The sequence below is a fragment of the Balaenoptera musculus genome, chromosome 9 (assembly GCF_009873245.2).
Source record: "Balaenoptera musculus isolate JJ_BM4_2016_0621 chromosome 9, mBalMus1.pri.v3, whole genome shotgun sequence".
NCBI lineage: Eukaryota > Metazoa > Chordata > Mammalia > Artiodactyla > Balaenopteridae > Balaenoptera > Balaenoptera musculus.
Window position 1 is genome coordinate 23,693,919 of NC_045793.1, and position 17,754 is coordinate 23,711,672.

General features: G+C 40.2%; 1 protein-coding gene across 4 annotated transcripts in view; it reads right to left on the reverse strand.

Moving 5' to 3' along the window:
* Nucleotides 1-400: 400 nt before the first annotated feature.
* Nucleotides 401-17,754, reverse strand: part of AHCYL2 (adenosylhomocysteinase like 2) — a 175,281-nt gene continuing 157,927 nt past the window's right edge. For all 4 annotated transcript variants that reach the window (XM_036863871.1, XM_036863870.1, XM_036863873.1 and 1 more), the window contains exons 12-17: nucleotides 14,510-14,604; nucleotides 7,124-7,222; nucleotides 5,407-5,475; nucleotides 5,206-5,284; nucleotides 3,827-3,947; nucleotides 401-3,426 (exon numbers count right to left, since the gene is read on the reverse strand). In XM_036863871.1, coding sequence (XP_036719766.1) covers nucleotides 3,420-3,426; nucleotides 3,827-3,947; nucleotides 5,206-5,284; nucleotides 5,407-5,475; nucleotides 7,124-7,222; nucleotides 14,510-14,604 — 470 coding nt within the window. In that variant the 3' untranslated portion in view covers nucleotides 401-3,419. The remainder of the gene's footprint in view (nucleotides 3,427-3,826; nucleotides 3,948-5,205; nucleotides 5,285-5,406; nucleotides 5,476-7,123; nucleotides 7,223-14,509; nucleotides 14,605-17,754) is intronic.

Genomic DNA, 17,754 nt, shown 5'->3' on the forward strand with positions numbered 1-17,754 from the left:
CCTGTAGTCAGGGTCTTTTGGTCCCAAACCACAGGATGCTGCCTTTCTGTGCTCTCCAGCTTATGGCAGCACACAGAGGGCTTGGGGGACCAAGAACCAAGCTTTAGTTTCTCTTCCTTAAGCCTGTACTTCTCAACTCCCCAGAGTGGTCGCTTTACGAAAGCAGGTTCTTTATACACATAATGGGGTGGGCAGTGGGTGAAGGGTGATATTTATGAGTGGAATGACCCACCATGGAACAAGGGACTCAAGGCTAAGGACACTTAAACATGCCTATTGGTAAGTGCTTCAGCTTTTCACATCCTTGCGCTACAGCAGGCTCTCTAGCCTGTTGCCCAGAAGCCCCTCTCATCTCTAAATTCCTAGTTCACTGAAGCAAGGAATACTCTCAGTACAAGAATCCATTTTAAGAATATTTTATTTATCTTTTGAGATTACATATTCATTATTGCTGATCTAATACAATCACTTAGACATAAAGGTTTCCAGGAGCCTCTCAGATATGGCGATCTTTAGAGGTTTTATTTCCTTTCAGTAAGATGACAATGAGAACTAGATGATTTTACATATATATGTATGTATATATAGTTTAGAACTCGTCCACATATAATTTGCTGGTGTTGCCTATTATTTCCTGTAATTTTCCTTTATTAAAAAAGCTTAATGCAACAATGCATTTTGATTTCTTTTTTTAAAACCATGACAAAGTTAATTTTGAGAAAACCACAGGAACAGCAATTTCAGATCTGTTCAGAGAAAAGCCAAGCAGCAAAAAAGCTTTGCAGGAGTATGTGGCCATGGGGAGCCGTGCTCATATGGGAGGGGAGGATGAGAAGGTAGGAGGGCAGAGGGAAGGTAGACCAGATACTCTTTTTTTTAGATAAGAAAAAGAAAACAGTATTTCCATTAAGAAGGCAAAAAACCTTGAAAACTAGCACAAATTCATTGCAGAGAAAATGGTAAGATCCCCACAGGCCAGGGCCACATATAAAGAGCTAATTAGTCTTCTTTCCCATGCTTCCAGATACCTAGGTTGCATCTAAGGTGAGAGCTCGAGGGAAGAAGATGCATTTGTTCTGATTACACGGGCAGAAAGAATAATGACCAAATTCCAACACCAAGGTAGAACCCAAATACTCAGGAGGCCTGGACCTCCTTTTCCTTAATGGTTATGACACAGAGGTCCCCAGAAAGAAACGAAGAGTGGTCACCTGAAACTCAGAGGCAAATACCTCACCATGGGTAGCAACATGGGCAACCTAACCTAGAAGCCCAGTGTGGCTCTTTTTCATTTGGAATGGGTCTCTTCACATTTTCAAGGCAGAGTATGTTCTGTCAGGATCAGCACATCGTAAGCTCCACAGGCAGCCAGGCTTTGCTGAGAAATAGCAGGTTATGACTTTGGCTTAAGAACATAATAAGCTAGAGTCCAGATATCTGCCTAATGGAATCTTCTCTGGATATAAGATGAGATACAAATTTCATCTTCTGAATCTTCTGTTAAAGGGATCCAATTAATTAATACAAAAGCCAGAACTGGGTGGGCAAAAGGAAGAATTGAATGGCCTAGTGGGATTTTCAGCATTTATGATCTTCTCCATGAAAGAATATAGCCATGCATGTGGCATTTTTCCAGTACTTGCTAAGACATACGGCCTCTGAGGAACTAGATTCTATGGGCTGAGACTGTGTACTATTTAATGAGGCAAACAACCATTTACCTAAGATCCACCTCCCTACCTCCAAAGGGAAGGTCACTTCCAGACTAGCTCTGTGGGTATATGTGAAGACCAGGAGAAGTTGGAGAAGGTTGAAATCGGAGAGCAGAATTAGGGTGGGAAGGTTATGGTGATCGTGAGTGGTCTGGTGTTTCCTTGGGTCACCTTGGTCTTGAGACTTTGAGGCAGACCAGGATAGGGGAAAAATGGAAAAACAAAACTGAGAGTGTTAAATAGGGTTGGCAGGGGGAAAAAGGACTCATTTCATTCAAGATTCCTAGGACCACTCCAGACTTTAACTCTTAGAACCAATCTGGTCCCAATGGAACCCTTAAGACCCACAGGTCAGTCTCTAAAAGGAATCCAACTCTTAGGTGGGACACAAAATTTCAGGCTGCTCACATTACAAATTTTTTGTAATGTTGGAGTTACTCAAGAAACTACCTCTGGAATACAGAATCCCAAGATGGCCAGAACATAAAAAGATATCCCAGCAGAGAAGAAAGACCACAGACCAAATTGCAGAGACATTAGATCTCAGTTTCATATTCAATGGCAATGGCCGAAGGGATGAATGTCTGGCGAGGTTCAAACTAGTCAAACTGGCTTTGATCATCTGGATTCAGTTTACGGTGTCATCTCTGTGTAGCTTAGCCAGTTAAGCTGCAAAGCCCTTCCCAGGAGACAAATAAATATATTCTGCTTCTTTAGGGTGTTGAGCTGTGGGTCTGAAAGATCTGTCGCATTTCTGAAGCCCTGCTCTCCCAAATCCCTTGGAAAGTAAGCCTTTCCCTGCTCAGTTTCAGAAGGAGTTTTAGGCAATAGGAGGAAGTTTCAGGAAGCAGTGTTTCACAACAAGCCTCCTTTTCTGAGACAGTGCCAATCTGTAGGGAGCTTCCTGGGAAACTATCCAGTTAAATGACAAGGAAGTAAAATTATGGGCCCCAGTGGGGCTGGCCCTCACTTCCTGAGCAGATGCTAGTTGGGTTAGAAAGAGGGCAAAACAAATGTCTGATAAACATCAGAGCTGCTGAGGAAATAATAGAGGCACATTCCTCTTGGAACCTGAAATTGTTACAATGGACATAAATATTCAAGGAGAAGAAAGGAGTCCTGGGTAAGGAAGGAGACTCCCAGGAAGCACAGGCACAGCTGAGTTCTTGGTGTAGCTTGCCAAAGCCACAACACTCCTTCCTTCCTTCCATTTTATAAAGAAGGCAGTGATAGTGATGGTCAAGGCTGGGAACCCAGGCCATGTTAATTCAGTGGCTTCCAAAAGCCCTCACCTGGGGAAGGGCCAAAGCTGAGAAAGGCAGCTGCTAAAAATTTATTCCAGAAAACCTCAGAGAAGGAGGAGTCTGGAATCCATGGACTAACTCCTGAGCCTGGACCAGAGAACAATGACCAGTGCTGAGGATTCTGAGTCAATGGGGAATGACTCAAAAGATCCACTGGGAACCCCATTTCTTTCCTTCCTCAGCCTGTCCCCTGCGGCTCTCACAGCCCTCAGGACAGCAACCACACTCTGGGCCAAGGCGACATTTATTATTTAGGTTAATAAATAAATAACCTAACATATAGGGTGAGCACGGCAGGCAGCTGATTGGAGAAGCAGCTTGCTGGGTTCTTTCCTGTATAGGAGTGGAGAAAAGACTTGGAGTTCTATTCCTTAAAACTTCTTCTGGCTTGAGTTACAGGAACTTAATACCTGCAGGAAAAAAGAAAGATGAGACTGTGATGTTATCAGCTTGTGGGGGTGCTGGGACATGAAGAGCCTGCCTAAAGGTATAACGGGGAGGCAGGGACTTTTCTGCAGTGTATGGTGAGGGTAGATAAATGTGGTGCTTTTTCACCTCAATGAAGATGGCCAGTTTTTCTCCATACAGGGGTAAACATCATATCAAGAAGATGAAATGGCAAATTCAGGAAAGGGAACACTATTTAATGTCTGGAGAAGGCCTCAAAGAATCCTTTGGGGGTGGTAGTGAGGGGGAGTGGGGTTATTTTCCTGAGTTCATGTAAATATGGTGATGGATGAAAAGATCAATTCCAGTGCAGGAAGCTCATCACTACTCAGGCTTCCCTATTTTATGGGGAGTCCAAGGCACCTGTAGTAATTGGGCTTGAAGGGCCCATTCTTGTTGAGCCCCAGATACTTGGCTTGTTCATCTGTCAGCTCGGTCAGGTGGGCATCAAAGGTGGGCAGGTGTAGGCTGGCCACATACTCATCTGGAACAGATCACAAAAGACCTGGTATAAGCATTCTTGCCTCTTGTCTGGCTGTTCTCTCCAGCCTTAAAAAGTTGGAAGACACCTTCTAATTCTTGGAGCTGAATGAAAAATGCTTAACTTTTGCTCACTGGACCTCAATTCTAAGGAATGGTTGCTTGAGCTTAAGCCCAGTGCTTTTCAAAGTCATAACATTTCTTCCTTACAAGCTGTTTCTGCCTTGAACCTTTCCTTCTCCCCAGAAAAGTGAGAAATGAAAGAAGCAATAGGCCTTAGAGTCTAAAAGAAAGGATGGGACAGTGGGTGGACTAAAAAACAGGAAGCTCCAACTTTAGTTCTGCCTTGAACTTTATATTTTAGGTCACTCAGAAAAACTAACACCTAGGGAGCTCCGAAAGGAGTGACTGAGAAGGACACTACACCCTTAGTTCTTATGGGTTTCTATTTACATTCTCTTACCTGAATACATATTGTTTATTCAGAATTTTGAGTCATTTCCTATGTATTGGTTTGGTCTCCCTAACTTCATTATACATTCCGTTATGGACTGTTCTACTTTTTTATATTCTTCCAAAGTGTCTATTAAAGGGATAATATGTCAACTTCTCACAGTTGCTGTGCATCTAATGCTGAAGCAAAACAAAACCAGAAGCTGATTTATTCCCTGATCTTTGGCTTGGGAGTTTATAAACATACGGTATCAGTTCAGGTGCTTGAAGCAGGTTCTTTAAAAATTTAAGACAGTTTAATGTTTCTCCTATATGAAACGGCCACATAACTAAACTCTTAACAGAAGCTATTCAGAGTCTTTCCTTTGGCCTGAAGCAACAGGGTCAGAGTTAGAAGGTGTAGTATGAAAGTCTTCTTGGTCTGAGAAAAGTTTGGTAGGAGCTACTTAGCAGCCTAGAACTGGAGTAAGTCAGATGTCACAAGGTAGGAGATGATTCCTCTTTCTTGGGGGGGAAGAGGTTTTTTTTTCCTTTGAGATTTTTTCTTGTGTAATAGATACTTTGGGAAAATCCTTAAAATTCACAGGCAGGTAAACTAAATCACAGCAAAATGTCCTTACTTCATTAGGACAACCTATTTGGAAAATGTGATAAATCAACTGTGGATGAAATCTAAGAATCCTAGCTCCTACTTTACAAGATGAAGGTATCTTTTTTCTATCCCTAAGAAATATAATGCCCCCAAACTTCCCTTAGCCTCTGACTCTGAACTACTTGGTAAGGACTGGGATAGAAGAGCTCATGCTTACCCATTTTCTTGGGCAACAGGTAGACATCCTGCTTATAGCGACCCTCAGGAGCATTGTAGAGTTCTATCAAGGCAAGAGCCTAGAAAAGCAGAGAAACGGATGCTGACGTGCCATTCACAGCAATCTACCCCATATCAAGTGAAACCCTGATGGGCTAATGACTCTCTCCAGCCCACTGCTTCCCCACTCTGGAGGCCTTACCTGAGTAGTTGCAGTGATCGAGAGCACAAATGTAGGCACTGTGGAGCAGCTTAGGTTCAGCAGACGGCCCTAGAAAGCAAAGGTTAACACACAAATGGGTTGGTTAGATGAAGTCTCTGGCTTTGAGGAGTGAGGGAAGAACACGACAGCCATTTTCCAAACACTTCCCAACTAACATGCTGGACAAAAAGCAGGTGTTCAATCAGTGGAAATGAACTGATTGACATTTGAGTGAAATGTTAAAAAATTCTGGAAAATCTGATAAAGATAATAAGATAAAAGATCTCTGCGTTTATGTAAAAAGGAATAGAGATAGTCACATGATACTGGGGCTTATGTCAAGGAAGGGTATATTTCCCTTGAATTTTCTACTTTCTACAACAGAATATCTTCCCTCTGAAGCATCGATATTCCTTCGAATAACTGTCCTAAACAACGATCTGGTCAAATCCAAGGGCAATCTCTCCAGGTTGTGATGGGAGATATTTTTTGACTTAGGAAGCTGTGATGGTTTCTGTGCTTTTTCCTCAACCTGGTTCTCCTGAATTCAAGGGCAGTCATGTATTTCCAGTGGGTGATTCAGAGAGTTAGAATGACTAGAACCTTCCCCCAATGCCATTCTTTCCTACTTTATTTCCTAGGAAGCTTGACCACCTTTTTTGCTCAACCATTGTAGCCAAAAACAACTATGGTGCTAGCTTTTGTCACCAAAATTACTAGATGGGACCTAGAAATAAGTCACCAGACAGTGGGCTGACTTTAAAGCAATTGGTGAATATTTAACAACCTGCCGATCCCCTTCCTGTCCACACTCCTGTACATACTTTATAGATGCCCTAAAGTATTTGAGAAGGTGAGATAAGGTGAGAAAAGGTGAAGAGAATAGGAAGAAGACTCAAAAATAAATTTAAAGGCCCCTAAATGAAGACAGTATATGTTTTATACTTTCATATTCAGTTTCTTTAATTAAAAAAAAAGACTGAAAATCAAAACTCAAGGAAAGTATTATTGTCCTCTTTGTAATCTTGGTATCTTTCCCTGAAGAAGAGAAAGTGTTAAGGTAAAAACAGGGGGCATTGTTACAGCTGTCAGAAATCTAGGATAGGAAAGAGAAGCTGTCAAGAAAGGAAAAGTGGCCAAACATTGACATGGGAGTCTAAGTGGCCTGAAAGTCAAGACTAAGGCTGAGCTAGAAGAAGCCAGGAAAGGGAAATATCAATCACACAACCAATACATAGCTGGGTATCTACTACACGTCCGGCTCAGTTTAGGGGAATGGACACTCAGAAACAGGGAATCTATAAGCAAAGACATGACCTTCTCAGAGTTTGCCTAAGATTATCTTAGTTACAGTCAGGAATACCTACTTTGTGCTTCCTGATTAAACCATCCCACAAATGACATTATCTCTTTATAAGCATCACTCAAAGTGGCAATGGTTCTATCCATTAATTCCTTCCACAGTAATAAGTCATTGTCTGACTCAACCTGTAGAGTGACATAGAGAGACAGGATAATTGGTGAAAAGTGGGGAACCAAAATAGTTTCTTAATTGCTGAATGAAAAGACCTTTCACAATTAGATGTAAAATCCATTGGTAAAGTAGTTAAGCTTATTCTTAAGAGGAGTTGAAAGTATGAGAGAACATGAGGGGGAGGAGACCTGGGTACTGCAGTCTCTCCTGTCAGGGGTGAACTTCTCCAGCCTCAGGTCTTACCTCTGCCAGCAACACTATCCTCTTGCCATCAGGCCATATTACATGGTCAACTTGGGATCTCACTCGCTCCCAGGTCAGTTCTGGTGTCCGAAGACTCGCCTGGAACACATACAGCAAGCACGTCATCAGCCATGCCAAGTCCCACTTTCTGGATGGAAAGATGTTGAAGGGAGCCATTTCAAATAGCAAGTTGAAAGAAGCAACCAACATGCCAGATGGAGAATACCTGTCCTGGGTTGGTTAGGACTGTTCCATTTCAGGGAATTTAATCTTAGGCCCAGCCAGGGAGAGATCACTCAGGATGTCATTCCACAACATATACTGTGAGCCCACTCTCTGCTGAGCACAGTAAAAGGTGCTATGGGAAATACAAAAGAAACCAAAGACATGGTTTCTGCCTTCAAAAAGCTCATACTTTAGTTCGGGACACAAAACAATACGTATGTGAGGGGATAAAAGCCTTTAATACTTATGAAGCAACATGCAAACAAGTGCAAATTAATACAGTGCAAACTGAATACTTAAGTGCTGAAGAGACACAGAAAAAAGGAGGGTCAGAGCTGAGTGAGATTAGTTAGAGAAGAATCAATGTCCTACACATAGCATGCCGGGGCCCAAGGTTCTGCCCTCATGTCCCAACTTCCCAGGTTCCACCTTCTCAATGATGGTGGTTCACACTAAAGTTACAGAAGCTTTGTGACCTAAGTGCAAATGTGAGGTAGCCTTTAGAGCAATGCTTAATGGTAGAGTAAAGCTCCCAATGGCTCACCCTCCTTCCATTTCTGTATATTGTATATTCCGAGAACAAGAGAAGAAATGTTAAGTTTATTAACAGCAGTAATCAAATAACAGTCACAGGGTTTAGACTTAAGACAACTTCCTTCTTCCAAGAGGCAATGCCTAAAATAGAAAGGGAGTCTGTACTCTAAGACTACCCATTGGCTCAAGTTGGTAAAATTGAGAAGTTCTGCCAAATAGTAGTTATCAGACAAATAAAGAGAAACACTTCAGTTATACGACAATCATTTACTGGAGTACATACTGTATTCTAGGCATTATAGCAAAGAACACTATTATAGATAAGACTGTGGACTCCTCTACTAGACTGTGAGCTGTTTATTGACAGGGACTGTATCTTCTTTTCTTTACTAATCTAGTGGGAAAGAAAGACATATAATTATAATTATATTCAGTATATTCAGGACTTTATTAATGGTCTGGACCATTTCTTTATTAGGTAGATAGGAAATACAAAATTTCTCCAGATGTCAAGTTTCATAAATTAGTTCAACCTTTCTAGAGGGCAATTTGGCAGTAGCTAACAAAATTTTATATGTACCTAATCTTTGACCAATCAAATTCACTTTTAGGGCTCTATCCTATAGAAATACTTGTTCAAGTTCAGAAGTATAAGTGCCTATGAATGTTTAACCCAACATTATTTGTAATAGCAAAAAATGTAAATCAACATGGGAATGGCTAAGTAAATCAGGATAATTCCATACAATGGAATATAATGTAATTCTAAAAAAAAAAAAAAAAGAAATTAGTAGATCTGTATTTGTTAACATGAAAACCATACATTATTAAGTGAAAAAATCAAGTTGCAGAAATAATATGCTGTAACCTCAATTTCGTAAATTTTTTGCTTCTTACTTTATACATATTTATATTGCTTGAATTTTATTTATTTATTTTAAATTATTTATTTATTTATTTATTTATTTATTTATTTTTGGCTGTGTTGGGTCTTCGTTTCTGTGCGTGGGCTTTCTCTAGTTGCAGCAAGCAGGGGCCACTCTTCATCGCGATGCGTGGGCCTCTCACTGTCGTGGCCTCTCTTGTTGCGGAGCACAAGCTCCAGATGCGCAGGCTCAGTAGTTGTGGCTCACGGGCCTAGTTGCTCCGCGGCATGTGGGATCTTCCCAGACCAGGGCTCGAACCCGTGTCCCCTGCACTGGCAGGCAGATTCTCAACAACTGCGCCATCAGGGAAGCCCAGTATTGCTTGAATGTTAAATTGAGGAAGTACTACTTTAAAATTAGGATTTTAAAAAGAAATTTTATAAATAAACACTATAAATAGAGTTAAAAAGAATTTAAGCAAATAGGCCATTTTGGGACATTAAGGATATACGGAGTAAATCCCTCAGCCTTTAGAAATATCACCATGGAGGACAATAACCATGTAGAACCAAGAGATACTCCTTGGTAACACTAGCAATTTTATTGAGATAATGGGACTTTAAAGTATTTCAAGTTCTTAGTGTTTCATACTCCTAATCTTCCATTGGACAAGCAATCTTGATGACTGGAAGTAAAGAGCTGACACAATGACAACAAGAGTCTCTTGTCTTAGGAAGTATTCCTTGGGAAAAAAGATGTGGTGGAATCAAGGAAAGGGAACTTCTTAGGAACATCATAAAAATGATCAGTGCTTCGTAGAGGCAATTAACTAGAGCACTGGGATGGCTATGATGCAAGCAAAAGACCTGAGGGTTTAAAATGGGGTTTGAAGGGCAACTTGGTTAAGTTATCCCCAGCACTGCCCATGCAGTTCCAATAAACTATTAAAGTCTATTTGGCATTTACACTCCTTGAGAGAAGGGTTTCTTATGGCTAGCACAGTTTTACAAGAATTTCTCTTAAAGACATCCAATGTCTTTTCTGTGGATTTACAATCACTAAGCAATCTACCAGGAAAAAGGTCCCCTATGCCCACTCCCTTCCCAAACTAGGTGTACGTCCCACTGTAAAGCCAAGAACAGTTGTCGTTCTAGTCCTGCGAAGCATGGAGTCAGTAGCAAGTCTCAGGCTGTAATTCTTTGGCTGGCAAAAACTTTTTTTTTTTTTAATTTATTTACTTTATTTATTTATTATTTTTGGTTGCGTTGGGTCTTCGTTGCTGCACGCGGGCTTCCTCTAGTTGTGGCGAGTGGGGGCTACTCTTCGTTGCGGTGCGCGGGCTTCTCATTGCAGTGGCTTCTCTTGTTGCGGAGCACGGGCTCTAGGCACGCAGGCTCAGTAGTTGTGGCGCAGGGGCTTAGCTGCTCCGCGGCGTGTGGGATCTTCCCGGACCAGGGCTCGAACCCATGTCCCCTGCACTGGCAGGCGGATTCTTAACCACTGCGCCACCAGGGTAGCCCAGGCTGGCAAAAACTTTTAAAGCATGTGCACATACTGGTTTAACCACCTGAACTGTGAAGCTTATAATCACACAGGTTGTCTATGTGATATATACGGGTAAGCAGGTTTCTTTTCAAGAGAAAGGAAGTATGTGACAGAAAGACTTGGACAAAAGGCAGCTAAGAGCACATCCCTATCACAGGCCCCCTAAGTATTCATGGTATTATTTTTCAGAAAAAAATACAGCTTTCTAAATGACAAACTCTTTCCATGAGCAATTGCTTCCTAAAAATGCAGCAGTCAACATCTCAAGGTTAGGTAAACTGTAAATTCCTCCACAAAAAAAGATCCTTACATTTTTGATCACTAAAAACTCTGGATAAAAATTTACCAAATCATTTTCCTTCCCAGTTTTGCTGAGTTAACTTATAGTGATTCCTCTCTTTTTATCACACTCTGTATCCAATCCATGTAGCAAAGCCCATTGGTCCTACCTTCACAATATATCACTTCTTATCACCTCCATTGTTTATCCATCTAATCCAAGCTACCTCCTTCTATTGCTGGAAATACTGAAAGAGTTTGCTATCGTCCCTATCACCACTCAAGCTCCAGAAGTGTTTTCTTCATACAACAGCCAAGGTAATTTTTTAAAACATATGTCAGATTTCATCAGTCACCCACACAAAGCCTTCCAACGGCTTCACTTGTACGCAGTATAAAATCTAAAGTCCGTACCATGGCCTACAAAGCTCAACATAACCCGCTACCTCCTTGCTGTCTCTTATCCTCATCCCCTTGCCCATTCTGTTCCTGCCACAATGGCACCTTTTCTGTTCCTCAAACACATCAAGCATGTTCCTACCTCATGGTCTTTACTCACCATTCTCTGAATAGAATGGTCATTCAAGTTTTTGTTCAAATGTTATCTCCTCAAAGACACCTTCTTTGATCACCCTAATTAAATAGCAACCTCAACGTCCTTATCTTTCTGTTTTACTTCAGTATTAGGCACTAACTGAAAATAACTGTCTATTTTTTTTTGGCTGTGTTGGGTCTTCGTTGCTGCGTGCGGGCTTTCTCTAGTTGCAGCGAGCGGGGGCTACTCTTCATTGCGATGTGTGGGCTTCTTACTGTGGTGGCTTCTCTTGTTGCAGGGCACGGGCTCTAGGCGGGCGGGCTTCAGCAGTTGTGGCGCATGGGCTCAGTAGTTGTGGCTTGCGGGCTCTAGAGTGCAGGCTCAGTAGTTGTGGCACACGGGCTTAGTTGCTCTGCAGCATGTGGGATCCTCCCGGACCAGGGCTCGAACCCATGTCCCCTGCATTGGCAGGCGGATTCTTAATGATTGTGTCACCAGGGAAGTCCATAACTGTCTATTTAGTAATTGTTTCCCACACTAGAATATAAGCTCCAGGAAAGCAGGCATACTGTTCACTGTTATTTCTTCAGCCAATTAGTACTTAGCACAGAGCAGAGCGAGCACTCAACACAGATTTGCTAAGTAGTGAATGAACATTCTGGAATCAGTTTAGTTGAGTTTGCTATTTCCTTAAATTTCACTTTGCATGCCCTGTGACACTACCATTGAAAGTTGCATAATTAAACTTTTCCAAAGTCATTCTGAACATCTCCCTTTCTGGACCGCTTAGTCATATACTTTCTGCTAAGAAGAGCACAAAGAGAGTTGAAAGATGGCTCTTGGCTAGTGTCAGTGGCAGATACTGGGGCTACCTAGCAATACCTGCAAAAGTAGGTCTAGTCTCAATGCAGCAGCCAGGGTGATACTTTTAAAATAAAAAATCATCCTTTTAAAACAGAAGGCATAAATCCTACAGTGGCTCCATATTCCTCTCAGAACACAATCAGGAGTTCTTACAATGGCCTCTGAGGTCTTATAAGATGTGGCTCATTACCCCTCTGACCTCATTTTCCACTCTTCCCTGCCCCATGCTCTTCTGCTCTAGTCATACTGGCCTCACTGTTGATCCTCAAACAGCTAGGCAACTCGCGCATTAGGGCATTTGCTCTGGCTGTTCCCTCATCTTGAAATGTCCTTCACCTAAAAGTCAACATGGCTAATTCCTTCAGATATGCTCAACCATCACCTTCTTAATGAGGCTTATACTTTGATCCCTCTATCTAAAATTACAACCCAGAACTCTTGATGTCCCCTTACCATGCTCTGCTTTTTCTTTTTTCTACGGTGCTTTCACCTTCTAACATACTATAAATTTTACTTATTATGTTTATTGTCCTTCTTCTCACTAAAATATAAGTTCCACGAGGGCAGGAATCTTTGCCTGTTTTGTGCACTGATCCCAAGCACATAGAGCAGCACCTGGCATATAGCAATCACACAATAAATATTTATGATTGAAGGTAAAGAGTCTCCTGGCCTTTATCCTGAGAGATTACTTATATCTGGGCTGCCTTTGGAGAAGAGATTACCACCACAATTTGAAGGTAATCTAAAAAGCATAAGGAGATCATAGTATAACATACAGAAAAATAGGGAATTCCCTGGTAGTCCAGTGTTAGGACTCGGTGCTTTCACTGCCTGAGCCTGAGCCCAGGTTCAATCCCTGGTCAGGTCAGGGAACTAAGATCCTGCAAACTGTGAAGCACAGCCAAAAAAAAAAACCACAAAAAAACTGGACTAGAAGTCAAACAACCTGAATTTTGTGCTTCAGTTTCATTTTTGAATCAACGGCTATGACTGAACAATGTACTTAAGCTTTTATTTTCCCAACTGAAAATCAGGAATAAGAATACTGCCTCGTGGGGTGGTCAAGAGGATGAAATGAGATAAAGTAAAAATATAAAAATTACATGACTGCATTTGAAATTATCTTTATTTTAGAGCTTCTTGAGGGTTTAGAAGGGAAATTCCTTCCCCGTTCGCTTACTCAGAAGATTTCACTTCAGGGCTCAGAGCATGACCACTTCCCTTTAAGCTTTTTCCATCTGGGGGCTCTACAAGCAGATCAATCCAGAAAAGGACAATCATAGGCTAGATAGTTTTAGAAATATTAATACCTTTGACCATTTAGTAAACGGGCAGTATGGCACAAAAGTGAAACTTAACCAAAAAAACAAACCAAACAAAAAAAAAACAACAAAACACCCCCCAAAACAACAACAAAACATCCCTCAAAAACACAAACTAAATAAATTACTCATTTTCAGCAAAATATCATGGTAAGACAGAGTAACGGAGCCATGCCACTCCAAAACCTCAAAGGTAGAAACAGGCTTTGGGTAGGTTGTTTTTCCAGCTATTTTTAATAACAGAAGAATAGAGCACAGAGTTAAAAAGAGAAACCATTTAAAATAGATATCCAACAGGCTCTCAGTACACCAACTGATCCTTACCTGGCAATGCTGAAGCTCAATCAGAGCAGCCCTCAGTGGAGATGAAAGCATGCTTTGCTTGAGCCATTTACCCAGAGAGAAATATAGTTGTGTCAGAAAAATGCCATAAAAACTTAAAACCAGAGTGAAAGTCACACTGAGAGACACTTTGGTAAGTCTGAAAAGAAATAAATAACACTTCTATTAACTATTACTTGGGCACCTTAATAGGATCAAGTGTTCTGTTGGATCAGAAAATTTTAGGTGACTATATAATAAAACTAGAGAACCAAAGCTATAGGTTTTCCAGGTTTGAGGAACACATGCTACTGAATTGATTGTGACATCTATAGATCCAATACTACAGTTTGGAAAATATGTTAAGGGGAGACCTAGCCCCATAAAAGAGGGAGAGAAAAGGGAAACCACCATATTTGACAGACACAGTCAGTCTTACGCAGTGTTCTCAACCCAGCCCATAGATTTCCCTCCCTTGACTTGATTCCTTGGACCAACCTACTAATCTCACCTTTATGGCAAAATCAAATCTCTCCAAAATACTGACTAGCATACTGACTCACATTTATTGTATCCTTTTTGTAGTTTTGAGTTTACCCAGCTCTTAATCCTAATCATAAAGATAAAATGGCTTACAGTACAAGTAGGTATCAAGCTTAGGTGGAAAACAAAACAATCATTTGAAATGATTAAGTTGAGATAAAGAAGCTTTGTAGAATCCATACGCACAAGCCATAAGGCTAGTGAGTGAACAGACTGTGAACAGCTCTACCAGTACAGTCATGCTTAGGATGGCTGGTGACCCTGCTCGTTCTTCTTCTAGTTTATGTTTCTTGGGAAAGAGAGAGAGAGAAAAAAAAACAAAGCCCAATGATGAGTCACTTGAACTTACCACGTCAATCTCCGTGTTGGAATGTCCCATGTTACAAACGATGCAGCTATTCTTCATACGGTCTAAGTGCTCTCTGGTTACCACATTCTTGTTACCTTAAAAACAGAAGAGATAGCCACATGAAAAGGAATGAAGTTGGACCTCTTCCTCACACCATATGTAAACTTAACTTAAAATGGATCAGAGACCTAAATATAAGAGCTAAAACTATAAAACTCTTAGCAAAGTATAGGAATAAATCTTTGTGACCTGGGTTAGGCAATGGTTTCTTAGATAACACCTAAAGCACAAGCAACCAAAGAAAAAATAAAGTAAACTGGACTACACTGAAATTAAAAACTTTTGTGCTGCAAATGATACCACTAAGAAAGTGAACAGACAACCTACACAATGGGACAAAATATTTGCAAATCATAAATCTGATAAAAACTCTTACAACTCAATAATAAAATTTATAAAGAACTCTTACAAATCAATAATAAAAAGACAACTCATTTTAAAAATGAGTAAAGGATCTGAATAGACATTCTTAAAAGAAGATGTACAAAAGATGTGCCAACACACTCATGAAAAGATGCTCAACATCATTCGGGAAAGGCAAATCAAAACCACAGTGACACACTACTTCACACATACTAGGATAGCTATAATCCAAAAATCAGACAATAACAAGTGTTGATAAGGATGTGGAGAAACTTCAACTCTCATGCATTGTTGACAGGATTGTAAAATAATGTAGTTACTTTGGAAAAGTTTGGCATTTTCTCAAAATGTTAAAAGTAGTTACCATATGATCCAGCAATTCCACCTGTAGGTATATACCCAAGAGAACTGAAGACATGTTCACAGAAAAACCTGTACACAATGTTCATAGCAGCATTATTCATAATAGCCAAAAAGTAAAAACAACCCAAGTGTCCATCAACTGATGAATGGATATCACTGAAATGTGATATAACCTTAAAATGGAATATTATTCAGCAATCAAAAGGAATGAAGTACTGATACACACTACAACATACATGAACCCTGAAAATATTATACTAGGTAAAACAAAGCCAGTCACAAAAGACCACATATTGTATGATTCTGTTTATATGAAATATCTAGAATAGGCAAATCCATAGAGACAGAGAATTTAATGGTAGCCTAGGGCTGCAGAAAGGCGAAGGGTAGAAAGAAGAGTGACTGCTAATGGTATAAGATTTCTTTTTGGGGTGATGAAAATGTTCTGGAATTAGATAATGGGATGTTGTACAACTTTAGTAAAAATCACTGAACTGTATGCTTTATTTTTTATTTTTTAAATATTTTTTTTGATGTGGACCATTTTTAAAGTCTTTATTGAATTTGTTACAATATTGCTTCTGTTTTATGTTTTTGTTTTTTGGCCCCAAGGCATGTGGGATCTTAGCTTCCCCGACCAGGGACTGAACCTGCCGCCCCCTGCATTGGAAGGTGAAGTGTTAACCACTGGACCACCAGGGAAGTCCCTGAACTGTATGCTTTTTTATTTTTATTTTTTTGAATTTTTGAATTTTATTTTATTTATTTTTTTATACAGCAGGTTCTTATTAGTTATCTAGTTTATATATATTAGTGTATATATGTCAATCCCAATCTCCCAATTCATTACACCACCACCATCCCCCCACCCCCCGCCACTTTCCCCCCTTGGTGTCCAGACATTTGTTCTCTACATCTGTGTCTCTGTTTCTGCCTTGCAAACTGGTTCATCTGTACCATTTTTTTAGGTTCCACATATATGCATTAATATACGGTATTTGTTTTTCTTTTTCTGACTTACTTCACTCTATATGACAGTCTCTAGATCTATCCACATCTCTACAAAAGACCCAGTTTCGTTCCTTTTTATGACTGAGTAATATTCCATTGTATATATGTACCACATCTTCTTTATCCATTCATCTGTCGATGGGCATTTAGGTTGCTTCCATGACCTGACTATTGCAAACAGTGCTGCAATGAACATTGGAGTGCATGTGTCTTTTTTGATTTTTTTTGTTTGTTTGTTTATACTGCAGGTTCTTCTTAGTCATCAATTTTATACATATCAGTGTATACATGTCAATCCCAATCGCCCAATTCAGCACACCACCATCCCCACCCCACCGTGGTTTTCCCCCCTTGGTGTCTATACATTTGTTCTCTACATCTGTGTCTCTATTTCTGCCCTGCAAACCGGTTCATCTGTAGCATTTTTCTTGATTCCACATACATGCGTTAATATACGATATTTGTTTTTCTCTTTCTGACTTACTTCACTCTGTATGACAGTCTCTAGATCCATCCACATCTCAACAAATGACTCAATTTCATTCCTTTTTATGGCTGAGTAATATTCCATTGTATATATATGTACCACAACTTCTTTATCCATTCGTCTGTCGATGGGCATTTAGGTTGCTTCCATGACCTGGCTATTGTAAATAGTGCTGCAATGAACATTGGGGTGCATGTGTCTTTTTGCATTATAGTTTTCTCTGGGTATATGCCCAGTAGTGGGATTGCTGGGTCATATGGTAATTCTATTTTTAGTTTTTTAAGGAACCTCCATACTGTTCTCCATACTGGCTGTATCAATTTACATTCCCACCAACAGTGCAAGAGGGTTCTCTTTTCTCCACACCCTCTCCAGCATTTGTTGTTTGTATATTTTCTGATGATGCCCATTCTAACTGGTGTGAGGTGATACCTCACTGTAGTTTTGATGTGCATTTCTCTAATAATTAGTGATGTTGAGCAGCTTTTCATGTGCTTCTTGGCCATCTGTATGTCTTCTTTGGAGAAATGTCTATTTAGGTCTTCTGCCCATTTTTTGATTGGGTTGTTTGTTTTTTTAATATTGAGCTGCATGGGCTGTTTATATATTTTGAAGATTAATCCTTTGTCTGTTGATTCATTTGCAAATATCTTCTCCCATTCTGAGGGTTGTCTTTTCGTCTTGTTTGTAGTTTCCTTTGCTTTGCAAAAGCCTTTAAGTTTCATTAGGTCCCATTTGTTTATTTTTGATTTTATTTCCATTACTCTAGGAGGTGGATCAAAAAAGATCTTGCTGTGACTTATGTCAAAGAGTGTTCTTCCTATGTTTTCCTCTAAGAGTTTTATAGTGTCTGGTCTTACATTTAGGTCTCTGATCCATTTTGAGTTTATTTTTGTGTACGGTGTTGGGAGTGTTCTAACTTCATTCTTTTACATGTAGCTGTCCAGTTTTCCCAGCACCA